We start from the raw sequence: 20,714 nt of genomic DNA, 5'->3' as shown, positions 1-20,714 counted from the left end.
TCTTTCTGTGTGTTTGCTGAATGTTCTTTAGAATGGCTACATAACTGACTTTCCCATTACTACAAGTGTCCTTCCAGAGCCACGTTCTCCATCATTTCTCCCTTTCCTTGAACCAATATAATTCAATATAATTCAATATAATTCAATATAATTCAATATAATTTGTTGAACTCTGTCCCCTGTAGTTCCCAGCTGACCCTTCAGCCCTTTCCTCTTTTCCCCACAGACAGATGATCGTTTGGTGTCCACAGATGGCTTCATGCTCAACTTCCTCTGGGTGCTGCAGCAGCTGAGTATGAAGATCAAGCTGGAAACGGTTGATCCCATGTACATATTCCATCCCAGGTGTCGAATTGAGCTTCCCACAGATGAGACAAGAGTCAAGGCAACAATGGAGGAGGTTGCAGCCTGGATTGCTGAGCTTTGTTAGTATTCTTACTGAGCTCTGTTGAGCATTTCTGTGCCTTCTGATATGGAAGTACTTGATTCCAGCAAAGAATTCCCTTCTCCTAAATCTGAAATACCTTTTCTTGATGCTATCTGCTTTTCCTTGTTTTAAAGGRAGTTGAATTCAAGGTCTCACCCTAGAAAAGGCAGTTCATTTTCAAATTAAATTTTAATTTTAAAGCCTCTATTGCTTTTCTGTTTTTAGACARGGATCCATCTCTGTTTTCTGAGCCGAAATTCCCAACAGAATGTTTCTTCCTGACCCTGCACACCCATCACCTGTCCATCCTGCCCAGCTGCCGGCGCTACATCCGCAGACTGAGGGCCATCAGGGAGCTCAACAGGTTTGGAATTGGGATTTTGGGATGGCTCAGGCTCCTGCAGCTCCCAGTGCCCTCCTCAGCATGGCAGCCAGTCTGATAAATGAATTTAAATCAGAATGAAAAATTGGGGATTTTGGGATGGCTCAGGCTCCTGCAGCTCCCAGTGCCCTCCTCAGCATGGCAGCCAGTCTGATAAATGAATTTTAAATCAGAATGAACATTAGTGAAACTCTTGTGGGGTGCAGACCCCCTCAGCTTTCTGCTCCTCTGCTGCCTTTGGTCCTTAGGGGATTTCTGGGTGTGTGGAGGGACTGTGGAATGATTCAGGAATTCAGGTCACAGTGAGATGGAAGGTGTTGGTTACAGCTCAAGTTGGTGAGTTGATTCTGTTGAAAAGATAACTCTCTTCAGAACATTTTAGGATTCATGACACTGCTTAGGTCATGATGATAATTAATCTGTGGTGTGGTTGGCACAGTGTGGGCAGCAGTGCCTCAGGCTCTGGCAGAGCTGCAGGGTTTCATGTCAGGGACATGTCTGACARTCAGGTCACTGCAGGGACTCGTGATTTCACAAACAACATGTTGGGAATTGTGCCTGAGTTATCCCAGAAGATATTTACCTTTTCCCCTCAGCTTCTGAGGTAGGACAATTTGTCACACTCTTGGGACAGCAGGAGAGAAGCCTAAGCAGTGAACTCCTAATGCTGTTGTGTACATGTAATCCACCATGTGGTTTCCTGTTTTAAAAATGATAAATACATTATGATGTTAGCATGAATCTATAATGTTTTCCATTTCTCTTGGCATGAACTCAAATAGACTTTTACAGTTGCTAAACCTGGAAGAATATTCTGTTTAAACTAGAACAGATTTTTGTATCATCAGTATTTTCCATTGTTTATGATTGCACTCACTGCATTTTGCTAAATGTTCCCTGGCAGTAATGCCATGAGTTCATGACAGGAATTTTGGACTGCATTTGAAATTATTTCATTTTTAAAGCACATGCAGGCCAAGAACCTGGGAAGCAGCAGAGAGCAGAGCGGGGAGAGTCCGTATATTTTAAAGGAAAAACTATTTTCCTATAAACAGCCTGGAAATTACTTGTAAAAAAGCCATATGTTGGCTTGAGAAAGGAATTGCTGCCTTTTCCTTATTTAGAATTGTTGCACGGGAGTTGCTGATGAAGCATTTCCATCCAACGGTGCAGAGTGAGGAGCTCTTGGCTTTCCTGACAGCAGGAGGAGTTAGGGGTCAGCATTTTCCATGAATTGCTTAGTTCCACTTGCCACTGGAAAACATCTTTAGATCTTGTTAGTAAAGAAATTACACTGGATATTTTTCTGCTGTAGGCAGAGATTGATGTGGAAGAGAATTTGTGTTTGGTGAAGGGATGAAAAGGAGCTGTATTCATGCAGTTCAGTTGTAATTAGCTGCCCTTCCTAAAAAGCATTAAGATATGGGAATATGTAAAATTATTTTAATGCAAATGGGATCTGTAATGTAGGTTTACATGTGGGGCAGCTTAAGAAGATGGGTCAGGAAGGGGAGGAATATCAGCCCTCCTTACACCAGTAAATGGGGAGATGGGAAACTGGATCATTCATGTACTGAACTCCTGCAAGCCTGAGTGGAGCAGAGTGTGAGAAGTGTAGAACAAAACTCAAAAAAATCATCTGGAAAGGGGAAGGAGTACAGGATATAGACCTGCAGCTTTCTTGTTTCTAACCAGACTCTCTGCTGGCCACCCCCTCCTTCCTTAGCTGATTTTGTCTTCCATTGTTCTTTTTGATACTAGAGGATGAATGAAATCTGTCTCATTAACTGAACCATCCTTTCCTTGTGTTAAGGTTTCATTTTCATGGCATCCATTTAACCTTCCTTTGGAGTGACCATAGGTTTCAGTTTGGAAAAAGGGGAATTGGTTTGTCAGGAAGGACAGAGCCCTTGTGTCTCATCCCTTTGGTGTTTCTGACAGTCGTGGGTTTGGAGCTGTTGTACCTGGGGCCTGTGAGTGCTGCCTGTGCCCATGTTCAGTCTGCATTTACAGAGCCATCATCAGATGGGGAACTTCTTTGAAAATAATCAGCTTTTTCCTCCATATGACCTTGGTATTTAGCAGATRAGTCAATTAAATGCCTTGTGCTGGCAGCATCTTCCCCCTCTGTCAGGATAACAGTTACTGCATCTGCTTTCCAGGACTGTTGAAGATTTRAAAAACAATGAAAGTCAGTGGAAGGATTCTCCTCTGGCCACCAGGCATCGAGAGATGCTGAAACGGTGCAAGACACAGCTCAAGGTCTGTAAGTGATTCAGTTCTCAGCTAAAAATGCTTTTGTAGCCTGTCTGGGTGTTGATTTGGTGTCCTGATGTTTAAGTGCAACTTCTCTCTGGTGCTGTTTGGAAATGTGGATTTGAGCCTCTGAGCCATGTGAGTGGAGCACTGGATGGTGGTTATGATACAATACAGCATTAGTGGTGAATTCAGAATTCACAATAACACCAATGCAAAAATTCTGTGTTTTTTAATTGGAGAGAGGCCAAGCAAAGGGACCATGCTTTGTTCAGGAGAGGCTGTGTGTGCACAGTCCATGCACAGGGTAGGAGCTCTCAGGGACTGGTCTCACTCAGGATTCCTGCAAAGATGAATGAGCTGGTTTTTTAGGCCTGTTCTGCTTAGATCTTCCTCATAGAGATCGTCACAAATTTTCTGAGCTGTAGCACTGAAATGGCTTTAACTGYACATTTTCCTACTTTGGTACCTTTGTTACTTCTTTCATTGTTCCCATGAAGTTTGTGAAAGCCACATCTGTCCGTGCAATTCTGAATTAAATTTTACTTGCTGTGTTGGGGCTTATGTGCCTTATTTTCTTGAAATAAGAGTATTGTGAGAAGAGACCAGTGTATAATTGTGATTCACAGATACATTGATAATTTTGGAGAGGCTTCACATTCCTTTATGTTGTCTTGCCCTGGATTAGTTTTTGTGTGCATGTTCTGCAGAAACTGGTGAGGTGCAAGGCCTGTGCAGATGCTGGTTTGCTGGATGAAAACTTCCTCAGGAGATGCCTCAATTTCTATGGCATGGTGATTCAGCTGATGCTTCGCATTCTTGACCCTGCCTATCCCAAGTGAGTGTCAGAATTATCTGGGGAAGTTGTAGCAAAGATATTTCACATCATGTTAGATTGCTCTCTGAATTCAGCAGTTCTGGAGTTATTTTTACTTGCAGTGTCTGCGCTGTCCGTGGTTGCTCCTTTATGTGTATCAAATGACAGATATCCTTGCATGGAATATGTGTGTTATTCAGAGTTTAATGTGCAGTTGGGTTTGGGGAAGCTCCCTTAGATCTGCTTGGTACCCTTCAAGTACTGACATGGATTTTTAAAAAGTCCATCTCAGAATTAGTATGGAGGGTTCCCATWGAACAATTTCATGAAAAGTGAACACATGACACTTTCTGCTTAACCCTACTGGTTTACTGTCCTGTTTGTTGTCTCTTTTATTTTACAGCATAAAATTGCCTTTAACTCCTGAGGTTCCGAAAGTATTTGCAGCATTGCCAGAGTTTTACGTGGAAGATGTTGCTGAATTTTTATTTTTTATTGTACAGTAAGTAAAGTTATATTTTAAGGAAAGTTGTAGCACCACTTGCCCCTGGAGCAGGTGGTGTGTGTGTAATTTCTGGGTGCAAAAGGATTGTGCAGTTAATGTTGTGTTGTTCAGGTTATGCATGACAGCATTTTCAGCCATAATGCACAGATGAGCTCCACAGTCCYTTCTAACCTGCATTTTTCTTAAGGAACTTGAACTTTTTTTTTTATTCCTGCCCCAGGAATTTTCATTATGGTTTGCAGGGAGACCTTTTGATCTTGTGATGTGTTAAACCATCACTAGAATAGTATTTTTAAAAAGCTATAGGTTAAGTAGAAGATGAGGGTTGGAGTTTTTCATTTCATTTTCCTCTCTCCCTGTTTGCAGATATGCTCCTCAAGTGCTGTATGAGCCCTGTACTCAGGACATTGTGATGTTCCTCGTGGTGATGCTGTGCAACCAGAACTACATCCGAAACCCCTACTTGGTGGCCAAGCTGGTGGAGGTGATGTTCATGACAAACCCTGCTGTTCAGCCCCGGACACAGAAGTTCTTTGAAATGATTGARAATCACCCTCTCTCCACTAAATTGTTGGTCCCCTCCCTGATGAAGTTTTACACAGGTGAGTGCTTTGGCTGTAGCTCACTGAGTGTGCAATAGTGGGCAGAGGCCAAAGGCTGTATGAGCTGTTGTAACCATCAAAAAACAAACAAAAATAAACAAAACCCAAACAAAAATAAAACGGAGACAAACAAAAACCCCAACACCCCACCAAACAATAAAACAAGCAAAACCCCATCAAAAAAATCGCAACAAACCCAAAAAAAACCCAGCTAGATCTTGGCTCTTGTGAAGATGAGGCTTTATTGCTCAAGACTTGGGGGAAATAGCATTAGATGGAAYGTTGAGAATTCCAGTCCTTGTGCAAGCTGTTGTGCACTGACAGCTCGAGCAGTGCAAATTGATGTGCCAAGTGCTTTTATGGTCTTTAGATTCCAAAATTAAAGCTTTTGCTTTGCTTTGCTTCTAAAGGAATATTGGGATTTTAAAACCCCTCACTGTAGTGATGCTAGTCCTGTGGATTGGGATGTTTCAGAAGAATTTTTGCACCCATAACAAAGCTGAGTATTTTTGTAGAGTACCCAGAGTTTTCYTAGTGAAATTAYAGACTGTGGGATGAAGAGTGGAGTTGAATAGGGCAGAATGTTTTGGTTTCTGAGGGRTTATTTTCAGAGATGAGGTTGGATCTAGATTAGAAAATGTATAGGGCTTCTTCTTTTAGTTGTAATTAAGAGGGAGACTTCTGAATGGGAATTGAATTTCATCTCTTAATCTCTTTGTGTACTTTGGGCTCATCACATTGGAGGCATAGGGAGAGCTGTGGTGCCAGTGAATGCTGGAGGGGAAGTTTTGGGATTTGTTCTCTTTTGCAGATGTGGAACACACTGGAGCCACCAGCGAATTCTATGACAAGTTTACAATCCGCTACCACATCAGCACCATTTTCAAAAGCCTCTGGCAGAACATAGCTCACCATGGGACATTYATGGAAGAGTTCAAGTGAGTAGGAACTTGTGTCACTGCTTGCTGGGGCAGGGAGATGAGGGGTCATTCCAGCAGGAAGGGGTGCTGCTGCTTTTGTTGTACCTTCCATGGCACAGCATGTTCTCCYTTCCAGCAGAACTGAGTGTTCTAAGCTGAGCTCTGGACACCACAGTCAGCTTGGCTTGGGCAGTGGGATCATTGGAAAATGCAGAGWGCTGCTGGGGCTCAGTGTGCTCTGCCCTGATTGCTGTGTGTCCATCTYTGCAGCTCTGGGAAGCAGTTTGTTCGCTACATCAACATGCTGATAAATGACACAACTTTCCTGCTGGATGAGAGTCTGGAGTCCCTCAAACGTATCCATGAAGTGCAAGAGGAGATGAAGAAYAAAGAGCAGTGGGACCTGCTGCCCAGGGTGAACACAGCTGTTTTTCAAAGTGCCCTTTACTTATTTTTCATTTTTCAATATAAGACCATTTAAAAAACTTCTTATAAGGGGCAGCCCCAAAGAGCTGCTTATGAGAAGCAGTTCTCAATGCTTTTTSTTGCTGCCAGCATGGCCACAGTCACTTTGGATGACATTCTGCTAAAAACCATCATTCTGCCTGGTTATGTTGTGCCTGGCAAAGAGTGGTGTGAAGTGGAAATAGTGTGAAGTTTCAAATTTCTGTGCACTTAATTCTAAGTGGAGAAAYGGAGACTTTAACCTTCCTGAGGTTTGGGAAGATGCTCGCCAGTTGAATTGACTTCAAGGAATAGAAGCTTTTATTCTGTTAATGCATTGGTCCTTGGTAGGTTCAATGCAGACAATTATAGTCCTGTACCTCAGAGCTTGGCCTGATTAAACAATAATTGTGTGTGTTGACCCACCAATGTCAGGTATTTCTATTTTAAAGTTATTGATTTAAAAAAAAAAGTACAAAGGGAAAAGCTATAGAGGTCTTGTTTGTTAAACATATTCTGGTTTGCTCTTCTGAAGCCTTTCCTCTTGTCTCTGCCACCAGCAAGGGAAAGCCATTCCTGCAGTTACAGAATGAGCTGGGACAKCATCTACAGATGGTTCCACTGGGGAGTGTTTGTTGTTTATGATGGTGCACRAATTAGAGAGAACCTCATTTGACTCTCAGATCCCAAGCTGGTTTTGAAGTGCTGGCATTTGGATGGAAAGGAAGCATAACCCAGTTCTGCAGCTGTGGGAGCAGTTGGAGGATGTAAACAGACTCAATAACCACAGGGGGTTGTTCTGCTGTTTGCATTTGTTCTTTAGTGTTGCAGAACTGTGGAAAATGGGTACAGACATGAGTAGTAGGTAACAAAAGTGAGCAGATGTACCTTCAATTAAAAGATGTTCCACATCTGTATTTGAATTACTGTGTGTCCTTTTGTCTGGATCCCCTGGCATTGTGGCTCTCAGGTTTTGATGGATGATGATGATGATGATGATGATGATGATGCAGGAAATGCCATGGATTTGTAACCCCAGTGTTTGTTTTGCAGGATCAGCAGCAGGCCCGGCAGTCTCAGCTGGCTCAGGATGAGCGTGTGTCCCGTTCATATCTTGCCCTGGCAACAGAAACTGTTGATATGTTCCATATCCTTACTAAGCAGGTCCAAAAGCCTTTTCTCAGACCTGTAAGTCCTGCTCAGATTTAAGMTGGTTCCCTGCTTCTCTAACATCTCTGGATAATAACCTGGAAAAGTTTGGTAGCACTTGRTCTCCATTCTCCTCCCCTTTCTCCAACTCATTAAAATCTTAATTGCTGTTGATGTTATTTGATGTTGAGAGCATTACCTGAGTCACTGAGATGGTGTGATCCTCCAGACAGAAACTGCTTGCATGGCATTTTTACTGGCAGATATGCAGAAAGAGCAGACACTTCCTGCAAGCCTACTCAATGAAAATTTTATTAGTTAATAATTCCTGCTCTTGTTGTGAACACATCTRTGTTTTCACACTGKGATCTGTGTTTTGCTCTGCTTTTGYAGGAACTTGGACCACGACTGGCTGCTATGTTGAACTTTAACTTACAGCAGCTCTGTGGCCCCAAGTGCCGTGACCTGAAAGTTGAAAACCCAGAGAAATACGGGTTTGAACCAAAGAAGCTGTTGGACCAACTGACTGACATTTATCTGCAGCTGGATTGTGCTCGCTTTGCTAAAGCAATTGCTGATGATCAGGTGAGTTCCAGAACGAGCAAGGGAAAGTGCAAAAGCACTGTGGACAAACAGGACTTTGCAGAACTTTCTAGAAGCATTTCATCTTGCCTGTGTGCTCAGCCAGTTTGTCTTGCACACCTGCAGTTTGTTTTCCTTCAGCAGATCATTTCTGTTCATACTCTGTCTGCTCTTTGTTAGATGGGTGTTCCCAGAGTTTTCCAAACCTGTGAACATACAGAAATACAGAAATATCTGTAGCACTGTGCACACAGAGGATATTTCCTGAGCATGGTGTGCTCATTACCTGCAGCCTCACTGTAAATCAGAAACRCTTTGCCCTTGGTGAGTGGGAGAACTGAGGCACAAGAGTTTGGACTCCCTCCCCCTTCCTCATTGAACCAGAGCTGGGACCAAGAGCCTCATTTAACAAATCCAAGTTCATTCTCTAGATTAATAGTGTTCAAATGGTATTCCCTCTGAAATCACTTTATGAAATGGCTGTATAATAAACTGCCAAAGCACAGTGTGTTGGAGCCCATTAACGACACCTTTGAACTCCTCATGGTCATRTTGAGAGCAAGATAAGCTCTTTCTCCTCTGTGTTCTTGTCAAGTTGTCAAACCACTGAGTCACATCTGTCTGTGCCTGTGTCTCACAGTACAAACTTTGCAAAGTGTAGAGGGGAAGGATTGTTCCCAGKGGCTCCTTGGGATTCCAGTTCACGTGAAGCTGTTTGTGTGTTCAGTGAGGCAGCGGTGTTGGGGTTGCTCAGGATGATTTTTCTGTAGTTATTTAAGTTCTGATAATTGCAGATTATACCAGTAGCACTTCTGAAATAACCTTACAAGTTTGCCTGTRTATAATGAGTATTTTTATGCTGTTSAGTGTATATGAAAGTGAAGGTGTTATCCATCATTCATCCCTGCCAGCCACAGCAAATGCACAGACTGCTGCAGGGATTCAAAGGGAAGAAACCTGTGGGTGTGAGAACTGGAAAAAAGCTTCATTAACAAAGTGACCCTTCATAAAAAAGGATTGGGGGAGTGACYGGTGTCTTGGAAACTGTCAGTGACAGGAAAGAAACCCCAAGGAAATGTGTGGTTAGTTAATGGCTCCTGGTATTGGGAGAAAAAACAAAACAAACAAAAAGTTGCTTGATCATGGCAGGATCTCTGTAAAGCATTTGGAGACGTGTCCCATTTGCAAATCACAGCAGCAGCAGAGGGAATCTGCAAAGGTTTCCAGAGCTCTGGGCACGCTGCCATGGCTCTGCTCCCTGGGAGCACAGAAAGGAGTCTGGGTGGGCACACAGTGGCTGCTCAGTGGCATTCCTGCTGCAGGGTGCTGGAGATGAAAGGAGAGGGGCTCTTGAACGCTTTAAAAACCCCAAGGGAAASAGAAATCTGTCAGACTTTGCCTGTTYTGTTTTRTCATATAATTCAACCTTGCACTGTRAAGTAAGTWACATTTTTTATTAAAAGGTTTATGTCAAAACATGGYATTGTGAATTTAAAAGAAAATGCTGTGTCTATAGAATACAAACAGCTACAAAAGTCCTTCCCTGGCTTTCTTTTTCATATGAAAGYAATGCTTGCATCACTTGCGTTTGGTCTGTCTGGATATTCCTGCTGCACTGGGTGGCAAATTTCCAGCATTCACTCTCTCTGAGCTGTCTTGCTATTTTTGCAACATCGTGGGATGGGTTTTTTATTAGTTCTTGTTTGGATTAGGAGAAAAAAATCACTTCCAGTACTGCCTTGCACATTATCAGAGAAGTTATGAATTTAAAGGAAAAGATATTTTATGTTGTATTTTCAGTTGAGACTTGTGAGAGCAAGAATACAGACAGGAGAATTGCAAGACAGACGTTTTGTCTAAGATCAGTTCTAATAATCATATCAGCCTCTCTGGGTGTCTTCCTCTTTTTTTGGTGATGTTGCCTTTTTTTTCTGGTGCTGAACAGGTCTACAGTGGTGATGACCAGTAAAAAAAAATCATAAGTTTACCTCAAAGTTGACATTTTGGTGTTTGACAAATGCTACCTAATAGTATTTACTTTGGTGTAAGGTTGAGTTTCATTGATCCATTCYTCTGCAGTTTTAAAAAGGCATTAAAATATCTTTAGTGTTTTTATGGCATGTAAGGATACTACAACTCAGCAAAGTTGTCTTTTTRTGCTTTGCTTGTAGAGGTCTTACAGTAAAGAGCTCTTTGAGGAGGTTATCTCCAAGATGAGAAAGGCTGGAATCAAATCTACCATAGCAATAGAGAAATTCAAACTGCTGGCAGAGAAAGTGGAGGAAATYGTTGCCAAGAACGCCCGTGCAGAGATTGATTACAGCGATGCTCCAGATGAATTCAGAGGCAAGTGGAGCTTTCTAAATCCTAACTGTCTAGGAGAAGAGGGATTTCCTGTGTTACTTGGATTCCATATGTTTATAGGAACTATATATTGTTTATGAAGCCTTGCCTCTTGCTCTGTAAATGCTGTAAGGGTTTAAATCTGTTGAAGCATTTGCTGGAACTTCAGCAGTGGGTTCTGCACTGGGGCTTTATGGGCAGATGACATTTTTAGCTGTTTTCTCAATGTAATGAGGAGACACTTGTGCCCTCAGATCCCCTGATGGACACTCTGATGACCGACCCTGTGAGGTTGCCCTCTGGAACCATTATGGACAGGTCAATCATCCTGAGGCATCTGCTGAACTCTTCCACTGATCCTTTCAATCGTCAGACGCTGACGGAAAACATGCTGGAACCAGGTAGGGTGGGGCAGCAGCCATGGAGTGTGGGCTGGGGACAGCCTGGGCAGCTCTGTCTGTCACTGCACAGGTAATGCTTCTGTCAGCTTGCACTGAAAAGTTCATTGCTTTTGCTTGCCCTTTTGCTGGGGGAAAACCCTCACTCACTCCCTTGCTTTCATAACTACTGGGCTGAAAAACCTGATGATACATCAATGAGAAATGGCTGTTGGTCACCAAGTAATTTAATTTTTTTCTCTTTCTTTTTTTAACCTTACTAGTGCCAGAACTYAAAGAGCAAATCCAAGCCTGGATGAGAGACAAGCAGAATGAGCATTAAAAATTGCCTTGCAGTGCACGCCAGAGCAATGGGAGAGCAGGGCGTGGGCTGCTCTGGCAGGAGCAGAGCAGAACATTTGGAGCTGKTGGTGGCATTGGCACAGGCACGGCACTGCCTCGCAGTAGTGACCAGCAGCATGTGGACGAGCAGAAAAGCAGCTTCATTCTTGTACATATATTTAAGTGATAACGATGGTCAATAACATGGAGGACAAGCTAGGAAGTTACTTATGTTACAAAACTGTCCTTCAGTATGTCACATTTTGGAGTTTTTACAGCTGAATTATTTTAGCAAAGACGAATGGATCAGGGCAGCATCCCTTCAGCCTTGTTTTTTACCGCCAGATGTCCGTTAATTTGATTGTGGTTAGAACCTTGGACATTTTGCTGCTAAAGTAACCTTTTTCTCTTTCCCTTCCTTTCTTTCTGTTCCACCCATCAAACCTGCACTGCTATCTTTTTCTTTTGCAATGCAAAACAACAAACCCTGTGAAAATCAAAATCATTCCCCTGCCCTTAAAAGAACATATTCTGTGCGATAACTGTGCCTGCAACAGTATTCATCTTGGGATCGTATTTTTATATTACACATCTTTGCCTATTTGGTTTTTAATTGGTGTTACACACAAGGATAATTTCAAAAAAGCAAAGACTTCATACATAGATTTTAATTTCCATTCCTTGAGATATCCCTTTCCTTTATGTTGATCAAGATGCTCTGGTACTTGTGAAAAGCCTTGAGATAGAAATGTTAAAACAGCTGCCATGAGTGAGATGCTTGGGAATACCAGGATTTCAGTGACTTTTAAAAAAACAAAATACATTCTTTTAATGCTGCAGATCTATGCTAACTGACAGTTCTGAGCCACTGGAGCTTGTCCACAGAGAGCAGATACTTTTATCCTTGGAGGCTGCAGTTTGGGGCAGGGGTCATTTTTTATGTTGCATACCAATTTGTATCCATGGCTTGGCCTTACCAAAGCAGAAAGGGTGCAGGAAATGTAGAATTACGTTTTTAAAAAAAAAAAAATTAAAAAAAATTCACAAACATTTTTATATTACTGCCCCCTGCATATGATACTTGAATTTCCTTTTTGAAAAGGATTTGAAACCACAGCGTTTTAAAATTAAGTTGGGAAAAAAGGTTGTTTTTCTTTTATTTGTTTTTTCGCCATGTCTTCTGTTCAATTCCTGACTCTCTTGAACTACAATAAATGATACACACTCGCACAGAATGTTTCCTTTGTCTTTCTTGTAAGTGYATCAGTGAAAATATAAAAATACAAATGATTGGGTGTCTTTGTTCAGGTTTGCTGATAGTGATTTTATCTGGAGATAGCTTATTAAATTCTGTGGAAAATTGCAGTGCACACAGGTAAATGTTTTACCAAAAATTCTATGGAACTAGCTCTTAAATGCAGGTAAAAAATGGAAATTCTACAGTTTTGGGTTTTGATAGYAGGATATAGAAATATTTTCCTTTGGTGTGGGATGTTTTAATCAACATAATGCCCTTCAGAATCTGAATTTATATTTATTCTGCCATTGTGTCAGGCTCTGACCTGAGGAATATAAATAGCAAAGTGCATTACTGAGATGTTTTGTCTTATTATGGCAYACATCTATCATTTGAAAACTTGTCAGTGCAGATATTGCACAAGACACAAAGTCTTGACATAAGTGGCCAAAACAATTTTATCTGGGGAACCAGTATCAACTAGTTCAAAGGTGTGAGCTCAGACAAGTGTTTCCCAAATTCTGCATTTGTGAACAGAATAATGAAATGTATTTTAATACAAGCAGCTGAAGTGCCATTCTGTTGTGCCACAAAGTGAATCAAACCCCTGTCTGTGAGTAGATAGTGGATATTTACCTTTTTAAATGCAGCACAGAGGTTTCTATTGGAGCTGACAGAAACCATCAATGGCTGGAGTTCCACTCGACATTTCCATGGATGTGCAGAGTAGAAATGTCCCTGAGCTGGGAATGCCTTATCCCACAGCAGCTGATTCACACTCACATTTAGAGTGCTTTTGGTGSAACTTGGAGCTTCTGCTGGAGCACTGGTTCTGTCCTGCAACAGAGACTGGAGAAATTCCTGGGGCAAGTGCTGGTGCTATGGCAATGCAATCCAGGACAATTGATTCTATTATATCACAATTTATACTTATGTAATGGCACAATTCCCAGCTCTGGCAGCAAGGACAGCTCATGCTGTTAATGGCAGGATGGCAGCAGTGTTGTCAGTCAGCAGGAGCTGTACCCCAACAGGAACATTGTCCCCGAGTGAAACTGTGCCCTTAGCACTGGGTTACACCTGCCCTCTGCCCTGCATTTACACAGCTCCCTCTGTGGTACTGTACTCAGTGATTGGAGTAACCAACTATTCATCTCTATTAATAAATAAACGCTGGAAAGTGCTGCTTTCCTGGTGTWGTAATGCTCAAGGACACTTTCCTTCAGCTGAGGATCTTTGTCATGTGACTTTTCTTGAAAAAGAACATCTAAATTCTTGATTTAAGCACACACATGCTTGCAGGGCATTGAAAGTTTCTGCTTTTTCCAGGACTGTGGTGGTGTCAGAAGACAGAGTAAGAATGATTCATTTCCTGTAGGGGAACAGACTCAAAGTTTTTTAAAYAGAATTCGCAGAATAATATATTAGAATTCCTCTTAARWATACTTTTTGATAATTCCAAATTACCCAAGGATATCTGACTKTCAAAAATGGTGTTGAGAAGACCACTCTAATTAAATTGAGYTAAAATGCTGGATTCTATACTTTATTGTTTTCCTTCATGTGACTGGATACTCTCTGAGTGTTTTTAACAAAGTTGTTGAAGACTCTGTGACCAAGGACCGGCTGACGGTGCGGGAGCTGTTCTGGGTGAGCTCCCCAAACTTGGGCATTGCAGGGATGCAGGAGCTGCTGTTCCTAGGAGACACCACACAAACTTTGCTTCAATAAAATTAATCACCCTGCTATTGCCATGCTGGGCTCCAGCACACACCCAGAGCCTGGGCAGGAGATTCTGAAACCGCTTCGTGTTTTTTGAGGTGTTCTCTCCCTTTTCAGAGAATTGCTCATTCTGCATCGACCTAGGCAGAAGTTAGCACTGTTACACCACACTAAAACCACCTTTAAATGCTCTGTCACATCAATAGGAAGTGTTCTAAAGTTCAAATCATGGTGTTTTCTGGGACGTAGGAAAGCCACCTATTTCTGATTTGTTTCTATGGCAATATTTCCCTAAACCCCCTGTTCAGCCATGAATTGTTTGGCTCCTGTTTGTTGTCAAAACTGCAGATGAAACTGGCAAAGGGAAACAGTCACATTTCACCAAAGTGAAAAATAACTCATTCTCCCMAAAAAACTGAAACTTAAGGGGAACWTAAGGGACATAGTGGAYRCCAACATAGCTAAAAGCCAGGAGGCTGGGAATGGAAATAAAGCTTGTTCTGAAATTTGAAACCTCAGGTCCTGCATGTTCTCAGCATCTTAATTCAAATTTGTATATGATGGTGTATGAAATATATGTAATTAAGGCATTTCATGTGACATAATTGTATTTAAGATGCTTACAAGCTTAAAAACGAATCAGTTTCTAACTGCAAAAATGATCAAATTGCAAATAATGAGAAGGAACTTTAAAGCTAAATCATTGCCATAAAAATAAAATTTTACTATGAAAATATGCATTAAATTATTGAGACTCTGAGAGTTAGTATGGYTTCGACTAAATTTAATCATTTATCTAAAAATACATTATGAGAGCTACAAAAATAACTCGGGCTGCTCAAGGAACGTTTTGAAGGGAGGGAGGAAGGGCAACTAATCCAAGCTATCACCCTTAGGCCTGGTTTAGGATTCTAAACCCCGCTGGATCACAGTGAGTCGGGAGCTGGGGAATTCGCTGCCTCAGACACCGCGTTCCACAGCGGGTGCGCACCTGCCGCGGCCTCTCGGGCCGGGGGCGCCACCGGCCGCGCACATTGCGCTGCATCCCAGCTTTTTTTAACCCGTTTATCCACACACCACCCTGTGTCCTTGTTTATCCACACACCACGCTGTGTCCTTGCTTTGTTTGGCCATAATTACCCTTTTACCCTCACATCCCCGGAACGCAGCCGCCGCCTCACGGACGCGCACGGACACACCGCGGCGGGGCGGTGCTGCGGCCCGGCTGGCTCGCGCCGCTCCTGATTGGCTAGCAGGGGAAGATTCCGAGTTCTGATTGGCTGCAGCTGGCGAGGGGCCGCCTCACCGCGCCCCCGCTGCGCGGCGGAGGGATCGCTCGGCGGGCGGTGGCGCTGCGGTCAGACACCGCCAGGCGGCGCTCGCGGCGCAGGGCTGTGATTGACAGCGCGGGGCGGGCGCACGCGGGCTCTCGCCGCGCGCCATTGGCGGGCTGTGCGGAGGGGGCGGGGCCGCGCGCGGTGATTGGCGGAGCGGGGGCGCAGCCCGCTCTCCCTCAGTGCGGGAGCGGCGCTCGTTCCGCCCGGCGCGGCTCCGCTCCGCTCCCTCCCCTTTCTCCCCTCCCTCCCTCCTTCCCTCCCTCGCCCTTCCTGCTCCATTCCCGGCGGCGGGGGGCTCTCCCGGCCTCGGTGGAGGACACGATGGGGATGGCCGGGTTCTTGTCGCTGCGCTGCCCCGCCGGCTGCTGACCCCGCAGCGCCCGCGTCCCGCGGACACCCGCGCCAGGTGAGGGGGCTGCGCTGAGGGGGCTGCGCTGAGGGGGCTGCGCTGAGGGGGGGCCGAGAGGAGCGGAGCGGAGCGGGGCGGGGGTGGGCGATGCCGTAATGCGGAGGGGGAGGCGGCCGTGCTGCCGTACGCATTTGTGGGGCCCCGCAGAGGGATGAGGCAGGAGCGGGGGGATGGAGGAATGGATGATGGAGGGATGGATGGATGGGTGGATGGATGGATGGATGGATGGGTGCATAGCACTGATGCCCTGGAGCTGTCAGGGCAGCAGCGCAAGGGCGTGGGGCCCCGCTCGGCCTTGCCATCTGCCCGATGCATCTCCTCGTCTCCCGGGATGCGTCCCTCCCTCCCCTCCCTTCTCTTTCTTCCTTCCCTTCTCTTTCTTCCTTCCCTTCCTCCCCATCTCTCCTTCCTTCCTTGTTCCCGGGGTGGCGGCTCCCCGGCCTTTCCACGGGCTGGCTGCCGCCCGCCGTGCCGCGTTCCCCGTTCCCCCCGTTTCCAGCCGGGATGCGGCGGAGGCGGCAGCTCTGGTTGCGGGCTGTGCGGGGCTGTGGAGGGATGGGGCTGTCGGGCGGGCTGTGTCCCCGTGTCCCCGTGTCCCCGTGTCCCGGGGGCCGCACAGCGCTGTGGATGCTGAGGCGGCCATGTTGCGATGATGAGCTGACAATCCTGGCCGCTCGCTCGCTCGGGAGCGGCTCTGGGCACGGCGCAATGGGGGCATCCACTGCGGGCTGCATTCGCCACAACACAGGAGCCATTTCTGCCTGTTTAACACAATGTAGCATAATGTTCATACCAGATTCTGAAGGATATTTCTCCTCTTAGCTCAGTTCTTTTTGCYGTTGCACAATCCAGTGTTGGTAAATAGCCATGGGTGCATGTGATCMGATTTCAGCGGCTCGCCAAGTTCTGCAGCACTGGTGGATGTGGCATCTGCACCTGGTACCGATATAGCAGAGCGTGTGTGTGAGTTCAGCTGAGGGGTCACACTGGCAGCACTGCCCGAGCCTCGTGGCCACTAAAATTGGCTCTGCTGGGGCCCCTCGTTCAGAACCCCCGAACAGTTCTTGTGCCAACTTTCCTTATGCTAATCTCCGACCTTGCTTTATTTATTTAGAGCTGTTGCATTAATTGAGTTACAAGCAATTTTTTTGTTTCAACGTTAGCGCATTCTGTGATACGCARATATGACCCAGTGACTGGTTATCTTAAATAGAAGTGGTTCTTCTTTATTTGTGATATCTGGTGGGGTTTTTTTAATTTGAATGCAGAGCAGAGATACAGATTTTGAACATTGTTTTGTAACCACTTCGACTTTGTTGCAGACTTCTCTGATAATAATATGAATCWAAATCCCTGCTCTGCTTGTAACTGTACTTAAGAAAAGATAGCAGTATGTTTTTATTTTGAGATTGCATAAAAATTGGTTTGCCAGAACTTTCAGATACATCCATGGATTCAAGTCTTAATGTTTCTTCAAGTGTTTTTGTGAAAGTCCAGATTTATTGGATTTGTCAACTTGAATACCAGTAAACAGACAAGATATTTAGATTATTTGTTTAATGACACACTTTAATTTTAAAATCTTTTTAAACTGTGTGACTTACAGGGTGGGTATCTTCTAATAATGGTTTAAAATAAATATAAAGCTAGAATGTAGCATTTGATTTTTGCTGATGAAGCTCACTAAACAACTCAAATATCAACTCCCAGCTGTTTTGGAGTCAATGGTAGATCACCTCAAAGACACTCATGCAGTTCCCCTCTTGGTTACTGCTTGGGATCATCCAGACTGAACCTTAAAAGAGACACATCTGTAGGCTCCTGCCAAGGCTTTAGGGGGATGATTCATTCTTCATGGATGGCAKCCTTCTAAGCCTATAATGAACATTAAAAAAAAGTTGTCTTTTATTAATATTGTTCTTCTAAATCTGTACCACAGACTCTTTGCGTATTTTGGTTTTCTCTCTTTCAAGTTATGTTTCCACCCTTTAGTCAGCATTTTGTAGTAGGAAGTGATATTAATGGTAAATGTGAACCCTGAAAAACCGGTTGCAATTTATTGTCTGTGATGCTCTGCAACTTGGGGCTCATTTTGCCTTATTTTACCATTCTGTTTAATGAGGGCAATGCTGCTTTTATAAAATTAAAGTTACTGGTAAATGGAAAAACCCCTCAAAACCCCATCAGCATAAATGTATGGAAAGCTTGGSAAATTATGGTGRTTTTATTTYATTTTCTTRTTAATGAAAAYGRAATCTTSCATGGTGAATTGATACTTAAAACATCTGAAATCCATGTTGAAATACGAGTAGATGTTTTGCTTACCTMAGCTATGAAAAATAGAGTTGAGAACAAACAAGATTTAAAATTATACTGCATTTAATTTTCCATCAGCACAAACGTTAGGGTTGGCTAAAATTGGAAACTGCAGAAGTCTGGCAGTTAAATTTTCATGTTGCAGGTGATTTTGCAACCTGTTCTGTGAGAATCTCTTCAGAGCTGTGTTTCAAACTGTCATTTAGCTGGTGTAAATGGAGYCTCTGGAGGTGTGATTTTCATGCTTTCTCATTGTGAATGTTTAGAGGTACTTGAGAACATGCATAGATTTACTTTATTGTGGATTATTTTTTCACACCACCCTCTGTTTGCCAGCTTTCCATAGAGTGGCTATCTGCAGAAATTAATGCAGTGTTCTGAGAGGTGATTTTATAAAAAACATCAGAAAAAAATCTTCATGGGACTCTACAGTAAGAGGGGAAAGCAAACTCCTTGCATTTCTTAAATAATATTATAAGAACACATTGGACAGAGTAAATTACATCACTGTGAACTTGATAAAAGTGAGCGTTTTGCAYTTGACAGATTATTAAATAGTATTTCATAGACAGGATGCTGCGTGGCCATGCACAGTAACATTCCTGCTTCTAGCAGCAATATTCAGGGTCAGTTGGRTAATTGTTCTGGGTTGTGTGGGGATTAGTCTTGTCACTTGGCTTTGGTGGGAGGGCTCAGGTCCTTACGCAAGGGTCCTGTTAGGGAGGGAGAGCCAAAATCCAGAGGTGCATTCTGGGCTGGAGAAGTTTATAATGAAACTGCTGTTTGATACTTTGTTCCACGCAAAAGTCAGCACCTCTGAGCGAGAGGGAATAAAACAGTCTCCAGAACAGCCCGGAGTATTTCAATATCATGTGAATTCATTCCCTGTAGTTTTCTGCTCTGTTCCATATTCAACATTTTAGTGAAGCTTCTTAAAATTCCATCCTAACCCAGAGCTGGCAGAGTGGCTGTGTCGTTAATCATGGCTCAGCCAGTTTGCTGTACCAAAGACATTGAGATTCAGTTGGCTGGCTCCTAAAGACATTCTTTAGTCTGATGAGATACCTCAGGTACCTGCAAAAATAAGGAATGCTTTGAATTGCTTCTACTTGAGGGAGTAATTTAATTTCTGCCTTCACAATGTGATGGCCTTAATGAAGYCATTCAATTTTATTAAAAACTTCTTGTACTGTAGGAAGATGTGTCATAACTTGAATTAAGCATGTGTTAGTGCTTTTACCAGCTGTAGAACTTACTTTAGAGCTGAAATGCTGCTGCTTTAGACCTGCCAGTGAGTTTAGTATTTCTGTGATTTCCACTCTGAAATGAGCATTTCCTTGGATCTRTGGTGTATCAGTGACCAGAAGGGATGTCACAGTGTCTGGGCTGTGCATGGTTGAGCAGGATTGAGTTCTGCCCAGGGTGGAGAAGGTTCCAGATAGAAATGTCTTGTTGAGTCAGACCAAGGATTAATCCAGCTCTGAATCCTCTCTTCAGCAATGGCCATAGCAGATATTTGGAATATAAAGATAAATCAAACATGGATCATGTTTTCTCACTATARTAGTCTAAGTTCTCTGTGTCTGTGCTGTGGAGGCTTTCGTAGCCAAGGTAGGAGCTTTTTAGTAGAATTTCTCAGTTGCAGACCAACAGAAAAACTTGCTTCTAATGGAAAAACTGGTTGRTACCAATACAAATAAACTAATCTGTTCTAACCCTACATTGCAAAACTGTCTTGGACATGCCTAGAAGTTTGGATAGTGGGTGTCAGGGATAGTTTMGTGCATAGAAAGTGCCCCATCATTGAGATGTGGTAGGATTTGAACAGRTATTTTGATAATGAAGGTTAGTTGAATGGTGGACATTTGCCTGAACATAGATAATAATATCTACCCCAAAGGCAGTAATTCTTGGTTCCTCCTCTTCCTTACAGTGTCCTTTAATCAGTAGATCTACWGGTAGTTGATGAGTTGTTATTTCCTTAGAGAAGAGGACTTTCCCAGGAYTGCCAGGGGTTCTTTAGGGGTACTCTGTTTTCTCTGGAGTCATGTACTGAAAGTCAGTGTGCTGTGGCCCATGGCAGTGTTGGGTTTAATATTATTGCTAATGCATTGTAACAGCAGGGGCTGGCAGTGAGAGACCCTGGACATGGGGTATTTGGTCACTGCCTTACGCTGAAATTTAAGTAGCTGTGTCTTTACTGCTAAAATTATCTTTGTTAGGTTAAGCCTAACACATGTTGCAACCAGATCTTTATTTCGGTATTGRTATCCTTACTTTCTGGAAGAAAACCAAGTCATGAAAACAAATATTTGTACACTTCAAAAGAACTGCTTCAGGTGCCAGAAACTTTTGATTGGGGAGACAGTGAACAGGTGCTGATAAGCATATTTYCAGTTCTGCCTTTGAAGTGGCACCTTTTGGGGAAAAGGGAGGGTGATCTGCAAAGCAGAAATTGAAGTTATGTGATAACTTTGAACCTTCCCAATTTTATCAACATCTCGAATACAGTAGTTGTAAATAACTAAATKATATTTTTCTCCTTAG

At 43.4% G+C, this 20,714-nt stretch overlaps 1 protein-coding gene across 2 annotated transcripts in view; it reads left to right on the top strand.

Moving 5' to 3' along the window:
- Positions 1 to 11,985, top strand: part of UBE4B (ubiquitination factor E4B) — a 29,640-nt gene extending 17,655 nt beyond the window's left edge. For both annotated transcript variants that reach the window (XM_057375966.1, XM_057375965.1), the window contains 13 exons: positions 227 to 425; positions 653 to 791; positions 2,972 to 3,071; positions 3,776 to 3,903; positions 4,286 to 4,384; positions 4,754 to 4,989; positions 5,801 to 5,927; positions 6,180 to 6,324; positions 7,407 to 7,541; positions 7,896 to 8,087; positions 10,256 to 10,430; positions 10,682 to 10,828; positions 11,089 to 11,985. In XM_057375966.1, the coding sequence (XP_057231949.1) occupies positions 227 to 425; positions 653 to 791; positions 2,972 to 3,071; positions 3,776 to 3,903; positions 4,286 to 4,384; positions 4,754 to 4,989; positions 5,801 to 5,927; positions 6,180 to 6,324; positions 7,407 to 7,541; positions 7,896 to 8,087; positions 10,256 to 10,430; positions 10,682 to 10,828; positions 11,089 to 11,147 (1,881 nt within the window). In that variant the 3' untranslated portion in view covers positions 11,148 to 11,985. The remainder of the gene's footprint in view (positions 1 to 226; positions 426 to 652; positions 792 to 2,971; positions 3,072 to 3,775; positions 3,904 to 4,285; positions 4,385 to 4,753; positions 4,990 to 5,800; positions 5,928 to 6,179; positions 6,325 to 7,406; positions 7,542 to 7,895; positions 8,088 to 10,255; positions 10,431 to 10,681; positions 10,829 to 11,088) is intronic.
- Positions 11,986 to 20,714: the final 8,729 nt, after the last annotated feature.

Source organism: Malurus melanocephalus, unplaced genomic scaffold, assembly GCF_030028575.1.
Source record: "Malurus melanocephalus ecotype Western Australia unplaced genomic scaffold, MMel_1.1 scaffold_266, whole genome shotgun sequence".
Taxonomy (NCBI): Eukaryota; Metazoa; Chordata; class Aves; order Passeriformes; family Maluridae; genus Malurus; species Malurus melanocephalus.
This window is presented reverse-complemented; position numbering and strand designations above follow the sequence as displayed.